At 38.0% G+C, this 17,211-nt stretch overlaps 1 protein-coding gene across 5 annotated transcripts in view; it reads left to right on the top strand.

The window, feature by feature from the left end:
- Positions 1-17,211, top strand: part of TBC1D4 (TBC1 domain family member 4) — a 177,372-nt gene that overhangs the window by 118,323 nt on the left and 41,838 nt on the right. For all 5 annotated transcript variants that reach the window (XM_045567626.1, XM_045567624.1, XM_045567625.1 and 2 more), the window contains exons 4-8: positions 303-407; positions 6,854-6,986; positions 11,566-11,657; positions 11,926-12,036; positions 13,696-13,815. In XM_045567626.1, coding sequence (XP_045423582.1) covers positions 303-407; positions 6,854-6,986; positions 11,566-11,657; positions 11,926-12,036; positions 13,696-13,815 — 561 coding nt within the window. The remainder of the gene's footprint in view (positions 1-302; positions 408-6,853; positions 6,987-11,565; positions 11,658-11,925; positions 12,037-13,695; positions 13,816-17,211) is intronic.

Consider the following 17,211-nt stretch of genomic DNA (forward strand, 5'->3'; position numbering starts at 1 on the left):
TTGTTTCATCACAAGATACAGTGGATGGTACCATCGATATTTTTCCTCCTGTGGCCCTGAGTCACAGAGTTTTATCGGAAACAAAATAATCTGAGTTGGTCTCACCCCTTTATTTTGTGTATCAACAGGCCACTGTGTAAGTTTCCTATGACGTTACGTCCGCTCTTCATTGCTGGGAAAGAGAAATTTGTGGAACTGTGAAAGCATAGTTCCTTTCACAGCTGTGCTGTTGATTTCCATATCGTTGGTTAAAAGGACATATTCCCATGAATCCTGTATTGTGCTTCTTTCCTGCCATCTAGGGTATAAAGCATGTGGATCACTTTGGCTTTATCTGTCGGGAGTCTGCAGAGCCGGGGCTGAGCCAGTATATTTGTTATGTGTTCCAGTGCGCCAGTGAATCTCTGGTAAGTGGTGTTATTGCTGTCCGCGTGCTCCTGCCAACACAGCCGTTAAACAGACCCATCTCTTAGGAACCCAAGCCTTACAAAATGGCTGTCAGTGGGCAGTGGAGAAGACGTCTAGAAATATGTTTTTGCCCTTTATAGCTGCACAATAGTAGAAAAACAAAAACAAATTGTCATGGTAATTTTTAAGCCTAGCTAGATACTTTCTTGGGGTTAGCAAGCCCACTCATGTAACCATGAGTATTTTTAAAAGGTAGGAAAAAACAAATAGGAGAAAAGCTGTTACTTTTTCCATTGCTCATATGGGAAGATAAGGAAGGTCATTGATCTCCTGTTTTCTTAACTGTTATAATATCTCAGAGTAGATAATGCTTATATTCACAGAGTAGAGAGCTAATTTTGTTCTTTTTCTTTATTTTATTAGCTCTTGTCTTCATCTGTTAAATACTTTATTCGTTGTGGTCTTATTTTTTAACCTTTATTTCGTTTCTTTGGAATTTAAAAGTCAATCCTCTCCAACACCCTGGCCTTCTTGCCCTCTATTGTGGGGGAAATGGGAGTTCAAGAGAAGATACATAAGGCAGGCTTGGAAATACATCTAAGGGACTAAGAAATATGTTGACTTTTTTCCCCTCAAAGTTTTTACTGATTCTTCTACCTATGCTGTCTCCCTTAGCCATTTTAACACAAACCTTCAATATATCCATATCATTCTTTGAAAAGTTTACAGAAAAATATTTTCTTAGACATAGAATCCTCCCACCAGCATTTCTCCCAGGGAAACACATACAGTTTAGACAAAACACAAGCCATCCAGGCAGCACTGTCCTTGTGTCCTTGTTGCATGTTACAGTCATACCTGCAAGAGCCTTCCACGTTCCCCAGGTGGACGCTGAGGTTGGAGTGATGAAGAAGTGGGAGTGAATTTCTACAAAGGCACCCTCGGGGTCTCTACCTTTTTCTCTGGGGAATGTAGAACTCCCATCCCTAACAGTTTCCTGCCCTGGAGAGTTTGATTTGAGCTTCCTACTCCCTCTAAATAATTAACCATACCTATGAAATATCCACATATTGATATCCAGGTGACCCTTGCAAAATAGGTTCGGTTTAGGACTTGAGATGGAAATTTGAGGTTGTCATTATGTAAATGACAGTGAAAACCTGAGTGTGGATGGGTACCCAGGGAGAAGAAAGAGAAAAAGAGCCAATGCCCCAGTACTGGAAAATGGATAGTCTAGGATATCCTTTCACCCACGCCACGCTCCCCACCCAGGCCCTGCCCACCTCACACCTCACTTCCCCCTCCCTCCGTCCCTCCTCCTGTCTAAGGTGGAGCCTTCTACCATGCTCTGGGTCCCTTCCTCTCCTGCCTTTCCAAAACCTCTCATATATCCCATGTTTTATTTTGGCTGCATCATTTACCCAACATCCTTGTTGAGAAACCCAAATGCATTCTCCTTCACCTTCTATATCTAGTTGTTCACCAAATCCTAGTGACTCAAAGATAGAAATGTCTCTCTGACCTGTTTCTCCTCCTTTTCCTCTTTGCTGTCTGATTCTGGCATCATCTTCTTTACTTGGACTTTTATATTAGTGTCCTAACCAGTCTCCCAGCCACTGGTTTAATCTGCTATCTGTTCATTTTCTACATTATGCTAAAGTTTTATTTCTCACAAAATTTCCTCCCCGGAACCTAGTTTATGCCTCACTGTTAAGGGAAAAACCTAGAGCATCTGGCCCACAGCAGGGCCATCTTCCTTCTCCGCCCTTCTCTGCTGTAGTTTCACACTTGGACTGGAATGCCCTGCCCTTTCATGACGTCGTCACACATACTGTTCTGTCTCACAAGCTGTTCTCTGGGCATGACCACAACGACTGCTTTGATGATTGGTGTGATGTTGCTTTTAGAAAGCAGCAAATGATCAGTGCAGGAGACCCACGTGAGATCAAGGGCTTACATGCATGGCTGCAGCTCTCTGAAGGCCCCCGTGGCTCACAGAAGTGCAGCTGGAGCCCACAGGCCACTGTGCACTGCGTGGAGTGAGGAGTCTGCCTTGTCAGAGGATGCCGGAACCGGGCCTGCTGCCTTTCACACTGTCAGGCGGGGAAGTGGGCCGTGTCAGCCTCAAGGGCCCACATGTTACTAAACAAGGAGCTTGTGCAGTATTTTAGTTATCTTTTCGTAGGCTTTTTCTTGCTGCTTTATTGGAGGTAAAGCAGGCCTGGTCCTGCTCTACTGTAACCTGAGTACCCTTCCCCTTCTTTTTTTACTACATATTTTTCAGGACCTTCTTAAATATCACATCCTACTGAAGCCTTTTCTGGCCCCCTTTTTTCCAGGAATTGGCTGCTTTAGCCGCTCTGTCGTGAGTGCTCTTACTACACCTTGTTCATAGGTCTCTAACCTGTCTTGCCTACGCCCACACTCATTTGGTTGTATAACCATCTGTTCCCCTCGATTGTGAATTTCACCGTTAGGACCATCTCTTATTTATGTTGTGTCACCGGGGTTTCTAGGATAAGCAGGTGAAAGTTTTTTTTTTTTTGAGTAATTGAATGACTGCGTTACTCTTAACTTCAGGCAGTCGTTTTCTAGATGCTGGTTAGTCTCTGATCACTGGATAGCTTGCACTAAAAGGAAAACTACTGATACGAATAATAAAACTTTCTTATTGCCAGTCTTTACAGGTTTTGTTTTGCTTTTAGGTTTTAGTGTTTTCATTTTGCCCTTACGCATAGAGAGTGAGTTTTGGAAACAGACTCACAGTAGAAAGTCTAGGGACAGGTTGCGTTTTCCCACTTAACATCTCTGTGACTAAGGCAACAGACCAGACTGGCTGTGAATGCCTTCCTGGTACTTGAAGCTGTGTCAGAATCTGAGTTTTGGCTTCATTATTCTTAAAAACAGGCCCATGCTACTATCTTTCAAACCCTGTTTAATTCTATCAGTAAGCATCTTAACTGAATAGCGAGGCATCAGAACTGAAAGCTAGAAGAAAACTTAGATGTAAATTTCCTGCATAATAGGGGATGACTTAAGTAGCTGACATATAGAACAAAACAAAACAGTCAATTAAATACTGTCAGTCTGAGCAGTGTTAGGATTGATATGGCTAGTGTAAGACAGTATTGTCAAACCTATTATGCTGACTTATCATCTCTGAGTACCAATACACAGTTAGGATTTTCTTTTGCTTTTTTGTAACAATGCTATGAATTTGTAAACAGTATAGTGTTCTGATGGGCCTTGGAGGGTTACACTGGAAGTTTAGAATGCTCAGTTCTTTTTTTTCTCCTTCCTTTCCTCCCTTCTCCCTTCCCTCCCTCTCTCTCTCTTTCTTTTTAAAAACAGATGTAGGCAGGTAGCTTAATCTTGTATAACCAACCCTTGATATTTGTAGAAGATACTTCTTCAAAAGTGCTTTCTCCAAAATTAAAGAGTGTGAAAAAAAGTGCAGGTTATGGTTACTGCTACTTTTTTTGTTTTTTTGAGACAGAGTCTTGCTCTGTAGCCTGGGCTAGAGTGCAGTGGCGTCATCATAGCTCACTGCAACCTCGAACTCCTGGGCTCAAGCAATCCTCCTGCCTCAGCCTCCTGAGTAGCTGGGACTACAGGTGCGTGCCACCACGCCCGGCTAATTTTTTTCTATTTTTGGTAGAGACGGGGTCTCACTCTTGCTCAGGCTGGTCTCAAACTCCTGAGCACAAGCAATCCTCCCACTTTGGTCTCCCAGAATGCTAGGATTACAGGTGTGAGCCACTGCACCTGGCCAGGTTACTACTACTTATAGATGAAGAAAAAGTAAACTCCACAGATGCAGACAAAAATATTCAGGGAAAATATAACCAAAAGCAAAAAAAAAAAAAAAGAAAAAAAAGAGCCAAGCTACTCAAGACCCAGAATTTGTATGATGTTAATAGTTAATGAAATAAACATAGCGTTTCATTAGAAATGAAATATTAGCATATTGATAGAGGAATGACCTATAAAGTCTAAGAAGTTATCTTTCTCTTACATCAGGTGTTGAATATACTTGTAAAATTAAATCTAACAGTTAAAGATCAAGAAAAATGGGAAGGGTATTAGGTAAAGAGACAGGTTCAGATTTGAGATCTGCATTTCTAAATAATGAAGACAAGTTGCAGATGTTTCAGAGAAGAGCAATAATTGATGAAAAGTGTCTCATCTAAAGAAAAATGGACATAATTGACATCATTTAGCTTAGGAACAAGAAGTGTAGGACTTGCCTTTAGTCATGAGCAATCGTGAGAATTTACACACAGTATAGAACAAGATAAATGGGCTTAAAATCTAACAAATATGGAGAACACTTCAATATGTGGGTGATAGAATGGACATGGAAATAGACCATTGCCTTGTTAGCAATAGTCAAAATAGCATCGAGCCATTCTTTGTTGGATAGTTTGTCATTTAAATTTTTCCAAAAAATTAATCTAGATAATCTCTTGAAGTCCTTACACATCCTGTGATTCTTAAATTTATTCTAAAATGCCACAAAATATGTAAGTTTGGTGTATACGATAAATGTTTATCAGCATTATTTTCTTTATGGATTTTCCCCCTCATATCATAAATTGGCCGTCTTTGTCCCATGTGATGCTTTTCACTAGGAATTTAATTTTGCCAAGAATAGTTACGTCCTTTTTGTTTGCATATGGTTGATTTATCTTTGCCTTTCCTTTGCTTTTAACCTTTTGACATGACCTATGATTTTGTTGTTGTTATATCTAGACTAAAATAATTAAGTTATTCGTGGTGCACTAATTTGAACTTTCAGTTGCACTGATCCCACAATAGAATTTGTAGAAAATTCTGGAAAAAATGGTGGCTTTTAGAAGACAAAACATTTATAATTTTAGAAGTCAAATAAAATTTTTAATAATACTCGTGGCCAGAAGTTGGTAGCCACATTTCACACACCACTGAAATTGCCTCTTGTTTCATCTAGAAACAGGGAAGAAAACGCCAAAGTTCAATATTTGTACTTGGAGGCCTTTTACAAGGCAGTGTTGTTAAATAACAAATAACCTTTGTGAAAGCTATTTATATTACTAAGCAGATTACTAACCCCTTCAGTGTCTTAAATAAATGAGAAACAAGAAAATTGAAATAAATGAACATCTGCATAAATGATTAAAATTGCTTTTGAATACATAACAAGGCACGTGAAATCAAAATGCAAAGGCATTAAACATGTAATTAGTGCTTTTATTTCCAAGAATTAGAAATCCTTATTTTTTGGTTACAGTATAAAATATTTTATGAATTATTCATTTTTACTCATGAAGTGATGTGCAATTATTTATAAATCCTTTTAGGGTTAGGGGCATAATAAAGCATGACTGAATAATGACTGACTACTTAGTATGTGAACTCTCCTTTCAGTAATATTAGAAGTTTCTTTTTTTTGCAGGTTCCTCATACACTCAAATGCAAAAGTAGATTAAATCCTTTAAATAATAACTTATTCTTAAACCAGGCCATAGGGAAGGGGGAAAAAGAGAATAAAAACGTGGTTTACCAAGCATTGGTAAATGGCTTTGAATATCAAAGCTGGTTTGGATGAGGCCTTCAGTGCTCAAATAGCCCTGCCATGCAAGTGTCATAATTCGATCTAAGTTCTGCGGAGGGTGGAAAAATCACACCATACATGGTGACTGTGTCACAGAAAGGGAGCTACAACCTAAAGTTGGTTTAACAATGCATGTGGATGAGCTGTTAGTTGGTTTCAGAGAAGCAGGCAGGAAAGTCTAGATTTACTCTTCTTGACTGTGTCAGTGAAAGAGCAAGAAAGAAACTGACTGGAGTTTGTAAGCCATTGGGCTCGTGGCGAGACCCAGCTATTAGACACCATGATGTCAGGACTTCTCAGTGTCACAAATCAGAAGTAGAATGATGATAGATCAGAAGTTAGAGTTTAAATGGAACTCATTTTCCCCCAGAACTTCACCTGAACACGTTTTGTTTGTTTTTACACTTAAAAGTGGTTCAGAAGAATAAAGTAAATAGGATGCCTTTTAACACAAGTGAGTGTGGAACCTATTTTGTTGCTCCCTGTATGTGACAGACAAAACTTCCAAAAGGGTCTTTATCTGATCAACCATTTAATTAAACAAAGACCTGATAGACTAACGAAACTCTCTGAAATAGCACGGCTCTCAGTGGGATTTGAAAATAGCATTCAAGTAACAGATCAGTATGATATTACACATGTTGAGATGGTCTTATTTCATCCAGCTTTCAATTGTATGTATGAAAAATCCAACTTCAAGCCTTAATATTTTCTCTCTGCCAGCTCTGTAGCCATCAAAATTCAATTATTTATTATGTAGTCAGCATGAACAAAGGCTCACATTGCTGTTGAGATTTTAATGTTACTGTGAAAGCAAACCTTTACAGACCTGAGTTTCGTTTCTTCCTGTAGGTGGATGAGGTAATGCTGACTCTGAAACAGGCTTTCAGTACGGCCGCTGCCCTGCAGAGCGCCAAGACCCAGATCAAGCTGTGTGAGGCCTGCCCTATGCACTCTTTGCATAAGCTCTGTGAGAGGATTGAAGGTACAGTATAACATGGCCTTGGCACAAGAGGAGTTTGCTTTGGCATTTGGGAAATGAGAAAGTCCCTACTGTCATTGAATAGTCCTTTGTTTCTATGTGAAACAAGAACCCAAGGAATCATTTCTCATGTCCAGTCAAATTGGAGTGTGCTTGTCAGTTTCTGCTGTGTGCTTGACTTTCTCTGTCTCTCTTTTTTTCTTCTGAAGGCAATCTCAAGGAAGGGACTTATATTCCCCACAGTTCCTAAGACTCTGCTATGTACATAGTGACAGTTGACCAGATATTTGCTGGATGAACAAAGAGAGGCAAAAACCATCACAGAATGTCTACTGTTTAGTCTTCCTTTTTCCCCCCTCCCTCACCTGATGTGTTCCTTTTCTAAAAGTTTAGAACTGTAATGAAACTTGCTTGGTTTTTGAAGGACACTGGTAAATGACAGAGATAATAGAGGTGGTATAATAAGGGTTGTTTTTCTTTCTGTTTTGAGATGGGGTCTCGCTCTGTCGCCCAGGCTAGAGTGCAATGATGTCATCATAGCTCACTGCAACCTCAAACTCCTAGGCTCAAGCGATCCTCCTGCCTCAGCTTCCCAAGTTGCTGGGACCACAGGCGCGTGCCTCCACACCCGGCTAACTTTTTCTATTTTGAGTAGAGACAGGTCTAGCTATGTCGCCCAGGCTGGAGGCAGGTTTTTTAAAAAATGTGTTCTGAAGAGGAGAAAAGGGCATGAGGGAGAGGTGACCCTGGCACTCAACTTTCCTTTTTTTCTTATTATCTCTTACTAACAAAAAAGCTTGAAAACAACTGCACAAAAGAAACACAGTTTCATACATACTTGTTAAGTGTCCACTCGGGACCAGGCGTTGTGCTAGGCACTGGGGAGACAGAAGTGATTGAGACATAGACTGTGCTTCCAGGAAGCTTCCCGTCCAGAGTGGAAGAAAGGTGTGTGAGCAAATAAATGCTGTTTAGTACAATAGGTGTTATAATAGATGAGAAGAGTCTCAGTTATTCATAAACAAAGCCTAGAATGGTCTAGACATTGTAAATGCAAATTGTGATTTCTGTTCAGTAGGCAGCAGAATCACAGGCACATGGCATAATCAACGATGACCAGCAATATTTGTTGAATATCTGAGCAACTACATGTTCGAGGACTATTTCAATGTAATATTCAGATTCAAAAGTGTATAATTATAATTTTGCAGAATGCACGGTGTTTTCAAACATATAAAACATTTACAAAAATGGGACATTCTTTGATGTATGAGGGAGCATAATAAATCTGTGTGTGTGGGTGCTGAATAACTCAGGAGATGGCGTTGGGTCAATTAGCTATGCAAAAGGGGAGAGATACATTACACTCATCCTGTCCAAGATACATTCTAGATGGATCGAAGTCCTCAGGTAAACAAAGAAAATATTAAAATCATTAAAAGAAAACAACAAGAAGGATATTCTTACTCCTTGAAGGAGAGGGCTTTATTAAGTCACAAAAATGCAAAAGCTATTAAAAGAAGATAGTGCCAGATTTTACTTCTTAGAAATTTAAATCATTTACATGCCAATTAATGCTTATTTGGAAGTTAAATGATAAGTAACAAACAAGGAGATAGCAGATTGGCATCTAGAATTCTGTAAGAACTTTATAGGAAAAAAATAAAATCATTCAGTAGGAAATTGCGTAAATCATATTAAAAAACACTTCTCAGAAAAGGAAATTAAAAGTTCTATAATGAAAATGAGATGGTGTAGAACCTCGATGAATGCCAGAGAAATGAAAATAAAAACAAGATACTCATCAGATTAACTGTTGAAGAAATTGTAGGGATATTGGTACATTTATGTAATACGGATGGGAGAGTAAATTGGTATGGCCATTTTGGGGGACAATTAATATAAACTCTTTAACCTAAACTTGCACATGCTCTGTTAACCGGAAGTTCCATGTCTTGGTAAGAGACTCCTATATGGGTGCAGAAGGTGACATTTTCAAGACTGTATTATTTGTAAATAATGGAAAATATGAAATAATCTAAATGTTCATCAATAGCATAATTGAAAGTATGTTCACATAGCGAAGCAATTAATGGGAATGAATTTAAACTGTATGTCAACATGGATACATCTTAAAATTATACTGTTCAGTGAAAAAATAATTTGCTGAATAACATATACAGCATATATATGTCTGGAAAAATACCCTCCCTCTCTTCCTCCCTTCTTTCCTTCCTCTTTCTTCTTTCTTTCTCTTTTTCATCAGAGTCTCTCTCTGTTGCCAGGGTTAGAGTGCAGTGGCGTCATCATAGCACACTATAACCTCAGACTCCTGGGCTCAAGCAATCCTCCCACCTCAGCATCCCAAGTAACTAGGACTGCAGGCATGTGCCACCACGCCCAGCTAATTTTCCTATTTTTTGTAGAGATGAGCGTCTTGCTGTATTACTCTGGCTAGCCTCAAACTCCTGACCGCAAGTGATCTCCCGCCTTGACCTGCCAAAGTGCTGGGATTACAGGTGTGAGCACTGCACCCAGCCCATATATCTCTTTCTAAAAAAACTTTGATCTACTTTAAAATTTATAGAAAAGTTGTGGGGAGTTTCCACATATTCTTCCCCTCCCCTCGCCCACTGATAAAGTAACACTGGTACGAAGCTGTTACCCGAACCAAACACTTCATTTGATCTTCACCAGTTTTCACGAATGGTCGTTTTTTTTTTTTGGTTCCAGAATCCCAGTCAGGGTCCCACATAGTATGTGGTTGTTATTTCACCCTGGTCTCCTGCAGTCTTGCATCAGTCTTTCTTTGTCTTTCACGACCTTGACATTCCCAGGGAGTACTGCTCAGTTATTTTGCTGAATGTCCCTCAGTTGGGCCTGTCTGGTGTCTTCTCCTGATATTGTACAATGAAAGGTGGAGTGGAGAAGTTTTCAGAAACTTTCCTTTTTTGCCATTCTATACTGCACAGCGGTTTCAACAGGTCCAGTGGTAGCTTGGCCACAGCATGTCGGCACTGTATGCATTCCGGCAATCATGGAGTGAATTCTAGTTCTTTTAAAACAGTGTGTATTTTCAGGTGATTCTCTCCCACACTATCTGTAGAGATCTTGATAGTTCTTTAATTTAAAAAAAATAGCTCAGAAGTGATCAAATCAGTTTATTTCAATTAGCTGTCATGTCATATTTTCTTAGAAATAAATACAATTAGAAAACTGCAAAATGTGCTTATAGACTATCACATTATTCTTAATTTCTGTGATGCAACTTAGCAAAACAAATTGTAAGAATGTTTAGTCAACTACTTTGTCTTACTCTTTGTAAACAAAAATAATAAATACATTGAAAACATTCAAATTGTGGCTTAACATCATGTAATGCATTTAACCGTAACCTGAGAAAAGGAGCAAAGGTAGCCTTATAATAAATGATTTTAAAATGCCAGTCTACCTATACAGTTTATTGTTATGTATAGCTAGATATTTTATTTATAATCAAAATACAGTAGCAATACTCTAAGTAGCAACTAACTATGTGATGGAATCTGTTTTTTAAAAATGGATGGTCAATTGAATCATTGTAAATGTGACTTAAATTTGGGCGGGACATGGGCATATGTGGCCTGAACTTTTGTACCCCCGTGATGATAAGCTGAAAAAAAAAAAAAAAAAAAAAAAAAAGCCAGGCAAAACTAAAAAAAAAAAAAAATTGTAAAAACAGAAGTGCTTTCATGTAATTTTCCCCCAAAGATTTAATATAAATTATGTATTAAATATAAGAGTGGAATAGATTTATGAATATCATGATATAAACAAATAAACAATTTCTTGGTAAAATAATAACGCTGAATGTGTTAATACTAATGCTGTTCTTGAAGCTTTATTCTATAGAACAAGAGCTGCATAAGGGGGAGACATCCCTGTCTAAGCTGCGATCCTGTCTTTTAATATGATTATTCTTCTTTTGTTATTTATTTTATTTGTTTGTTTATCTTAAGAGGCAAGGTCTCACTGTGTTGCCCAGGCTGGAGCGCAGTGGCCATTCACAGGCACAATCATAGTGCACTGTGGCCGCCAACTCCTGGGCTCAAGCAATGCTCCCACCTCAGCCTTTGGAGTAGCTGGGACTATAGGCACACACCACCGCACACAATCTTATTCTTTCTTCTTAACTGTGAATCTGTAAGCTTAGAAATTTTGGTCAAGGCTAGTATTTAGTCTTTATTTCCCTGCCAAGTCCTTAGAATGATGTTAATACACCTGTGAGTGTCTACGGTGGCTCAGTTTGTTAGTACATTAAGTGGTATCTGGTTGTGCTTGGTATCATTTAGAAATTCTGTGTTAGTAATTCTCTAACTCCAGGGTTACCCTAGGGAGCTGCTGATTTTGGTAGAGAGATGATTTTTCATCGAGTTTTAATCATTTCAGTATAGTGTTTCAAGGTTTGTTGTAGGCAGGAACACATCTTGAGAAGATTTAAATTCAGAGCCTGCTGGGGAAGGGACAAAGTGTGGTGCATTACAGACACGTAGATCTCTGCTGCTAGACTCTGTTTAATACTTTCCCTCATCATTTTCCTTAGGTCTCTACCCGCCGAGAGCCAAGCTGGTAATACAGAGGCATCTCTCATCACTGACAGATAATGAGCAAGCTGACATCTTTGAGAAAGTTCAGGTAACATTCTTTGTAGGTCTCATAAATAAGACATAAGGAATTGAGAATTGGGTCCTGTTTTTATGAGTTGCTTTTTTCATTTCTCTGCCTAAAGTTAAAGATGTATGTCCGATAGTACTCTTTGGGAGAACTAGAATGCCATTGTTACTTTTGCTTCTGAGTGTAGTTAAAACTCCTAGCTTTCTTTATGTTTGTCTGCCAGACAAAATAAAATAAAAGCAGAGAAGCTGTGTTGCCATAGTGTGCTCTTGGTTTGTCTGTTGCACAGAAATTGAAGCCAGTAAGTGACCAGGAAGAAAATGAACTTGTGATTTTACACCTGAGGCAGCTGTGTGAAGCCAAGCAGAAGACACACGTGCACATCGGGGAAGGCCCATTGGTGAGAAGATATTTCCTCCTTGACCTGCTTGGTGTTTTGGTTTATGGATTTAGTTAAAATATCATAGAAGATGTAAAAGGAATTTTTTCCCTGGCTGCTCTCATCTTCGTTAGGGCTAAAGTCCTATCAGAGTGTTTTGGGTTTTTTTTTAAAGCATTCTAGTCATTTTACAGGAAATTTTAGTAGGCATTGGCACACTGAGCTAAAGTAATGATGGTTTTAAAATGTAAAAGAATTTGTGGCTTTTTGATAAAAAAGCAATAATAAATGTTTTAGAATGAATATATATTTTTTAGTTATATTAATCTATTATTTTATTTCAAATTCATATGAACATTTTATTTCGTCAAATAAAAAAGCTTAGACCACACCAGTGATGAAAAGTAAGGACCAAAGCAGCAATAATAGCATGTAAAGGGTACCCTAGCTACAAACTAAAGGGTGGCATTTTTGTGTACATGATTTAGAATTTATTCCCACTGCATATATAGATAAAGCAGGACCTCCAGCAGCAAAGTTGAAGGGGATCATGATGTATTTATCTCTTAATAACATTAATTCAGGTCATGTCTTTTTTTCACTATATTCAGAACAAATCATAATGAGTATATGAAGGAGTATGTGTAAGTAATACACATTTACTTGTTGAACAAGCGCTTGAGAACCTGCTATGAGCTAAGTTGTGTGATAAGGGTGACCAAAGAAGGGATGAATGAATGATACCCCTCCAGACAAGAGTTCAAATATTTCAAAGGGGAATGCAGACATAAATAGATATATAGGATCAAGTCAATAAGAGGCTTTTTGAAAGAATCTGTAATGTGTACAAAAGTGGCACTTTTGATTTAGAGCTGGAGTGGAGAATAAGGGTAGAGGTAAGAATTCAAGAGGAAGGGATTTTTTTTGGGGGGGGCGGGGGTTGGAATTTTAGGGGAAATAAAGTTTGCTATTAGAAAAGTTGAGGAAGTATTGATACCAGCATATACCTTATGCTATTATTCCCTCCCCAAGCAAATTGTAAGGTTTTTCTCTTGAAAGTTTTCTGGCACTAAAGGTCATGTAATATACATAGTAGCCACTTTCTTCAATGGGGTAAAATATGTAGAGAACCTAATATAATGAACACATCCTAAATTCTCACAGAGTTTGGTTCTGTCAGTGAATACTTGTTGATCTAAAAGATAAATGACCCACTCACAAATGAAAATGGAATTATAACAGACGTTAGCAGAATCCAGTTTTGTTTGGAAGATGCTTTGTTTTTTGCAACTTGCATCCTGTGTTTTTTTGGTAATTTAGATATAAAATACACACCTTAGAAAGGGATGGTTTTAGTTGCTAGCCAGAATAACAGCAGTGAAAACTGACATCTCAAGTTTAATTATTGTTAAATGCAGCAGGTATATATTAGTGGAAAGGAAAGGCATGAAGGAAAGATCTTACATCTGTCTTTATATTGCAGTATTAAAGGTATTAAAAAATAAACCCTCTTCCTTATAATTTTTGTGTTCACATCATGGGACCTAACGTGATTACTTCTTAATAGAACTACTGAATAATTTTTGTGTTTTTTAATGTCTTAGTCTTAAGCTTATATTTAAAGCCTCATTTAACCTTGAATATTTCCGAATGAAAATGTATCTGTTTTTCTTTCCTTAGACTATTTCAAATAGTGCAGTCCCGGAAAATGCTACAAGCAGTGGAAGGTTCAAACTTGACATTCTGAAAAATAAAGCTAAGAGATCCTTAACTAGCTCCCTGGAAAATATCTTCTCAAGGGTAAGATTAAACTGAGGATTTTTTTAGGTATATGTGTCTGTGTTTTTTAACTGTTTTGCTTCATTCTCAACTGGCTCAGAGAAGATTTCCTTTTTGTAAAAAAAAAAAACAAAAAAACAACCTACTAAGATAACTTTAAATTAGTTAACACTTGTTTAAAATACTCTCTCAAAATAAATTTTCTTCTGAGATCTAGATTTATTCTGGGGCCTCTGTTATCTGAATTTGGGCAACAGAGACTTAGTAGTGCAAATATGTATGTATATAAAAGAGAAAATAGGATGTTGATGCCTGATACTATAAAACTTTTTTTTAATCATTTCCCATATAAAGTTATAAAGAAGCCCTGTTTTGCCCATTCTTAGGGGCTGATAGGAAATGCTGAAAATAGTATAAATTAATGGAAATTTATTTCCTTTAGTAAATTTATAGATGCATTTAAAAATAAGCAAAATGATTCCCGTTTCACTTCATTTTCATGTTCTTAAACAATTCAATCTCAAAGCCGTTAGGTGAGATCAAGCTAGGTAGGCGTCTCAGAGCTGTGAGGCAGGGGAAGCCACAGTGACTCAGAGGAGGGAGATGTGCCCATATAGGGTACAGAGTGTGGGGGTGGCTCGATGCGGAGTGTAGGAGCCCCATATGTGAGGAGGGTATCAGCAGATGAGGGCAACCTGGTTTAGGAAGTCAGAGGAGGTGGGCATCCTTGCAGAGGGAAGGCTCAGGGTGGGGTGTCAGAGCCGGCGTGGTGGGGAGAAGGCATTCACGGAGAAGGGTGCCCAGTATGAGAGGCAGCATCTGAGCAGGGTGAGGATGCCCATGTGTTGGGGTGGCAGCCCCAACATGCTATGTGGGGCCAGGAGAGTGTGCAGTGGCAGTTCTGGAGCTTGGTTACACACAGGGACTTGTCAAATCAGATGTGTACATATAGACTGATCACACACAGGACTGATCAAATAAGTAAATACATTAAAGATAGTGGGATCCAGTGTGTGTATAAATGTGTACATATAGCTCCTTCCTCTTCCAACTGAGAGAACTTGGGAGCATCTTTTCTATATACACCAGATAATAAGCCTGGTTGGGTGACATGTAGCATCCAGATTTTGGTTTCTATATATCCTTCTGCTCTAAAAGGAACCAGGATTCTGAGAGAAATGGCTGATTCCAAGACTGCAGGGAAAGTACAAGATAAACCTGAACATCTTGGTGTTCTAGATAGTATGGAAATAAATAAAAATGGTGATCTGTCTTAAAGACATAAAAACCTTAAAAGGGCTCTCGCTGGTGACATCTGAGACCATATGAGTATTAAAATAAAGGATTGCAACAGATAATCTAACCTGTAGCATAAAATAGGAAACCATGAGTCTGTTCTGATATGAAAAATAAATGAATACATTGAAAGTTTGATCATGAACAGGATATTTACTATATGTAATTAATATTCATTAATTACTAATGGAGAAACAATCATTTTACAATGGAGAAGGCTGCCAGACACCCCCTTAATGAAGTGGTCAAATTGAACATTATTAGAAATGGGACAAATTGAAACCTGGTGCCACCTGATATAAAGAACACAGCACCACTTCCGTGGTGGTACCTGAATCTAATCATGCAGAAATGTCAACAAACCCACACTGAGCTACAGTCTGCAAAGTAACAAGCTTGTTATCTTCAAAAGTGTCAAGCTCAAAAGAGTCAAAAAAGACCGAGGAATTGTTCCAGACTGAAGGAACCTAAAGCAAAAAGAAACCTAAGTGGAGAAGGAGATTCTGAATTGGATCCTTTTGCTATAAAGGCCTTTATTGGGACAAATGATGCAATTGGAATGAAGTCTGAGGATTAAATAGTGTTACTATATCAATGCTAGTTTCCTGGTTTTGAAAATTGTATTTTGGGCATGTGGGAGAATGTCCTTGTTTATAGGAAATACAAACTAAAGTATTTCCGGATGATGGAGCTTATATTGGCAACTTATTTGCAAATGGTTTTGGAAAAAAAGATTTTTGTGCTGTTACTGATAACTTTCCTCTACATTTGAGATTGTTGCAAAATGAAAAAAGAAAAACAAGTGATTCTTGTAGACTTGCTTATCACATATACCTCACAAAGCCTGCTGAGGGTATTGTTTTTTTCTTTTCTTTTTTCTGTGTTCATGTGTTAATAAATAGCTCAGACTATTCATGGGTCAGCAATACTACTGTGCACTGCTGTCAGTAAGGCTGTTTTTTGTTCCCAGCACATTTCACATTTACTACCAGATAGTAAGACTGGTTAGGTGGTGGTAGGTGTTATAACTCCTTTGAACAAAGTTTCAGAATGTGCTCTTGTGAACTTTTTTCAAAGTCTCTTGGACTTTTTCTTAATACAGAAAGAATATTTCACTCTCAGTCTATAAATGTATTCTTCAGTGATCTCTAATTTCCTCTAAAGAGGCAAATGGATGATATAGTTTCTAAGACTTTGAGAGGGACTTTGAAGTAAACATTTAACTCTATTTGCAAATGTGTATTGTTGTTAAAAACATTATTTAGGTCTGTTTAACATTAATAGCGTGAGAATATGTTTGGTCAAACACTTGGATACATTTTGAATTATTCCATGTTTGTACAATAGAGCCTAAAGACATAGTAACTTCTGATATCTGATGTTCTTAGTTTTATATCTTTGCTATGGTTCAAAATACTTTTGTAGGTATTTCTCTTAATGACTGAGATTCTTCTAATTTTAACAAAAGCCCTGAAGCAAGCATGGTCAGCTGTGAATGCTATTATTTATCAGGGCAAAACAATTTCCAAAAATAACATATAGGAGATTTGTCAGAAGTGTGTTAAGGCAAATTTGCATACAAATTTCATGTTTTTTTCCTTCAAAATTTATAAATTTATAAAATCTTGGCCCTCATCCCAGACCTACTTAATCAGAAACTCTGGGGGTCCAGTCTTCTGTGTTTTAACAAGCCCTCCAGGTGATGCTGAAGCAGGCTGAAGTTTGAGACTACTACTTTAGACAAGTGCAATTCTTAAAGCACTGGAGTCATAAACAGCATTAGCGACCCGAATCGAACACAGTGTTCAGTGAGCATTTTAGTAGAAAGACCATTTAAGTAGGTGTCAGGAGACCTGAATGCAAGACTTGGCCCTCGCAGGTCTTTTATATTTATAATTCTAGATGAATTAGTTACCTTTTCTAAGCCATAGTTTCCCCATTTGTGAAATGGACATAATTAATACCCACTTACCTCACATTACTATAAGGATTAAATGTCAGTATGTTAGGAAAATCCCACATTATAAATATGAGGTGGTACATTCAGTGGTAAGCTGAAAACCTCTGTCATTTACAAAATGGCAAAAGGGCATTTCAAATGTTACTTCATCTCCATTTAGT

The sequence above is a fragment of the Lemur catta genome, chromosome 13, assembly GCF_020740605.2.
Source record: "Lemur catta isolate mLemCat1 chromosome 13, mLemCat1.pri, whole genome shotgun sequence".
In the NCBI taxonomy this organism is placed as follows: Eukaryota; Metazoa; Chordata; class Mammalia; order Primates; family Lemuridae; genus Lemur; species Lemur catta.